Below are 1,942 nucleotides of genomic sequence, written 5' to 3' on the forward strand. Positions count from 1 at the left end.
CGTCGTTCGCGAGACAATGGCGAGTGCGCCATAGCGGCGACGGCAGTCAGATCAAAGGGCGTGGAAATGGCCATCATGACGTGACTATTAAGGGATTAGCGCAGGATCAAGAGATCCGAACCAGGACAACATAATTGAAGACTGACAAGGCCTTAGATCGGCGCCGGAGATAGCGAGCACTCCCGCCGCGAGCGAGCTGCCTATTGGTGGTTCGCGTTTGGGTCGAACGCGGGGCCGCCGACCCTGGCCCTATATGTAGGGCTAGAAAGCGCGCCGCGCAAGAGATACTGATACGGAGAGAGAGAGAAGAGATACGTCTGTGTGTGTATGCGTCAGTGGTACGATAGTTGTACAAGAGGACGCGTTGGTTGCGAGAAGTCGGCTTAGAATACGTGGTTTGCAGTACTGGTTGCAGTATTGCCGTATTCCGAAGAGTCGAATTGGGAAGTGTGGACGAACCGAGTCGAAGTGCAAGGAAGGACGATCGAGCGAGAGACTCGTGGGTACCTTATTGAAGGGCATTCGACTTACCGTTAGGAACAACGGTAGTAGCTCGGGTATTCGTACACTTCGAGCGTGCAGTCGCAACGTACAGAGTTAGCGGAGCTAGGGAACCGGAAGACGTCCGCGAAGGAGATCGCCATCGACGAGAGTTTTTGGACCCCGATCGCTGCCCACGCCGTGGAAGATACACCAAATCCACTCTTTATTATACAGTCCACTTACTTATTGGCCGGACGAACGAACGTCTGGTCTATTCATACCTGAACGTCAGATTACTGTCGCTAGTCTGACTCTAACAGATCTTTTATCTTCTGCAGTAAACAGGCCAGTGTCAGAATTAGTCGTAGTCACAAAAATTTACTACTTCGTAAGATTCTCTGCATAAATAGAAGCAGTTCTGTAATGTATCGTAATCTTAAGCGATCAACATATCTACAAAAGAACGCGCAGGAACATGATTACAGTAGTTTCACGTCACCAGTGTCCGTGCGTAGCTGTTTTCCGCGTTCGCTCTGTGTGCATTGTTTTCCCTGTGTGTGCGTTATCTTTGTGTGTAATCTACTGCGCGTTATGCATTAGCTTGGTATTGTGTTGCCATTACAAGTAAAGTCTCTATATACTTAATCAGTTCTCATACACAACAAGTTCATTCACGAGAATGCATCGGATGGTTGGTCAACACCAATAAAAATCAAAAACAGTTCCTTCTCTGTCAGATATTCTTCTCGGCAGCACTTCGGCCTTTTTCTCTGAATTTTGTTCTTGCCCCTTCTTTTCGTTGCTTCTTCAGGGGACTCCTTCCTATGGGGTGGTTCTGCCAACAGTCACGTGGTCTTCTGTGCATATACAACGGATGTACTTCCTTTGTTTTATATCTTCCCGGAATACGGCTGTCTCACAACGTGGCTCCACTCGTGGTTTATCAAGCACCTGTTTCTCTACACTGCCGATTGTAATGGACAGGAGAAAGAGATTATCATGATTTGACTGCATGTCGTGGAGCTTCCCCCAACACCCCGGTCTGATAGAAGCTTGCTATATCCACATTCTCATTATGCGCATACTAATCGAACTGAGACATCATGTGATATTTGCAAGGAGGTGCTGTTCGGTCTTATCGCTTTCATTGTTCTGGTATAAATCTGTTTGTGTATGATCTCCATGAATGTCTGGCAAACATAATGATCATAGATTGCTTATCACCATTTTTGAGGATGCTATTCATTCATACACGTACGCTGTGCGATGATACACCCAACAACTGCTCCAGCTCGTATCGCGGAAAACAACGCTTCTTACTCTCCGAATGCTGATTATCACGTCGACCATCTCTGGTCTCCGCTACAATGTTGATCAGAACCCATTGGCTGCATCCGGTCATCACTATCACACCCGACTTCCACTACCCCCACATCTATCGTTACCATCACTCGGAAAT

The 1,942-nt window shown here is 47.4% G+C and overlaps 1 protein-coding gene across 1 annotated transcript; it reads right to left on the reverse strand.

Annotated features, from left to right (window-relative positions):
* Positions 1 to 106: 106 nt before the first annotated feature.
* Tsp_13814 (conserved hypothetical protein) lies at positions 107 to 1,026 on the reverse strand. Its single transcript, XM_003367586.1, has 4 exons — positions 983 to 1,026; positions 765 to 794; positions 532 to 704; positions 107 to 507 (listed from the first exon to the last, which is right to left on the reverse strand). The coding sequence occupies exons 1-4, from the start codon at positions 1,024 to 1,026 to the stop codon at positions 107 to 109; spliced, it is 648 nt and encodes a 215-aa protein (XP_003367634.1).
* Positions 1,027 to 1,942: the final 916 nt, after the last annotated feature.

Source organism: Trichinella spiralis (genome assembly GCF_000181795.1).
Source record: "Trichinella spiralis strain ISS 195 chromosome Unknown Scfld4011, whole genome shotgun sequence".
Classification (NCBI taxonomy): domain Eukaryota; kingdom Metazoa; phylum Nematoda; class Enoplea; order Trichinellida; family Trichinellidae; genus Trichinella; species Trichinella spiralis.

What these genes read in the sequence shown, in the direction of transcription:
- Tsp_13814 (XM_003367586.1), bottom strand. Translation starts at nt 1,026, where the DNA reads ATGCACACAGAGCGAACGCGGAAAACAGCTACGCACGGACACTG. An exon ending in GACAGTAATCTGACGTTCAG is followed by an intron (nt 705 to 764) that starts GTATGAATAGAC and finishes TGTATAATAAAG; the next exon opens with AGTGGATTTGGTGTATCTTC. An exon ending in TACTACCGTTGTTCCTAACG is followed by an intron (nt 508 to 531) that starts GTAAGTCGAATG and finishes CCCTTCAATAAG; the next exon opens with GTACCCACGAGTCTCTCGCT.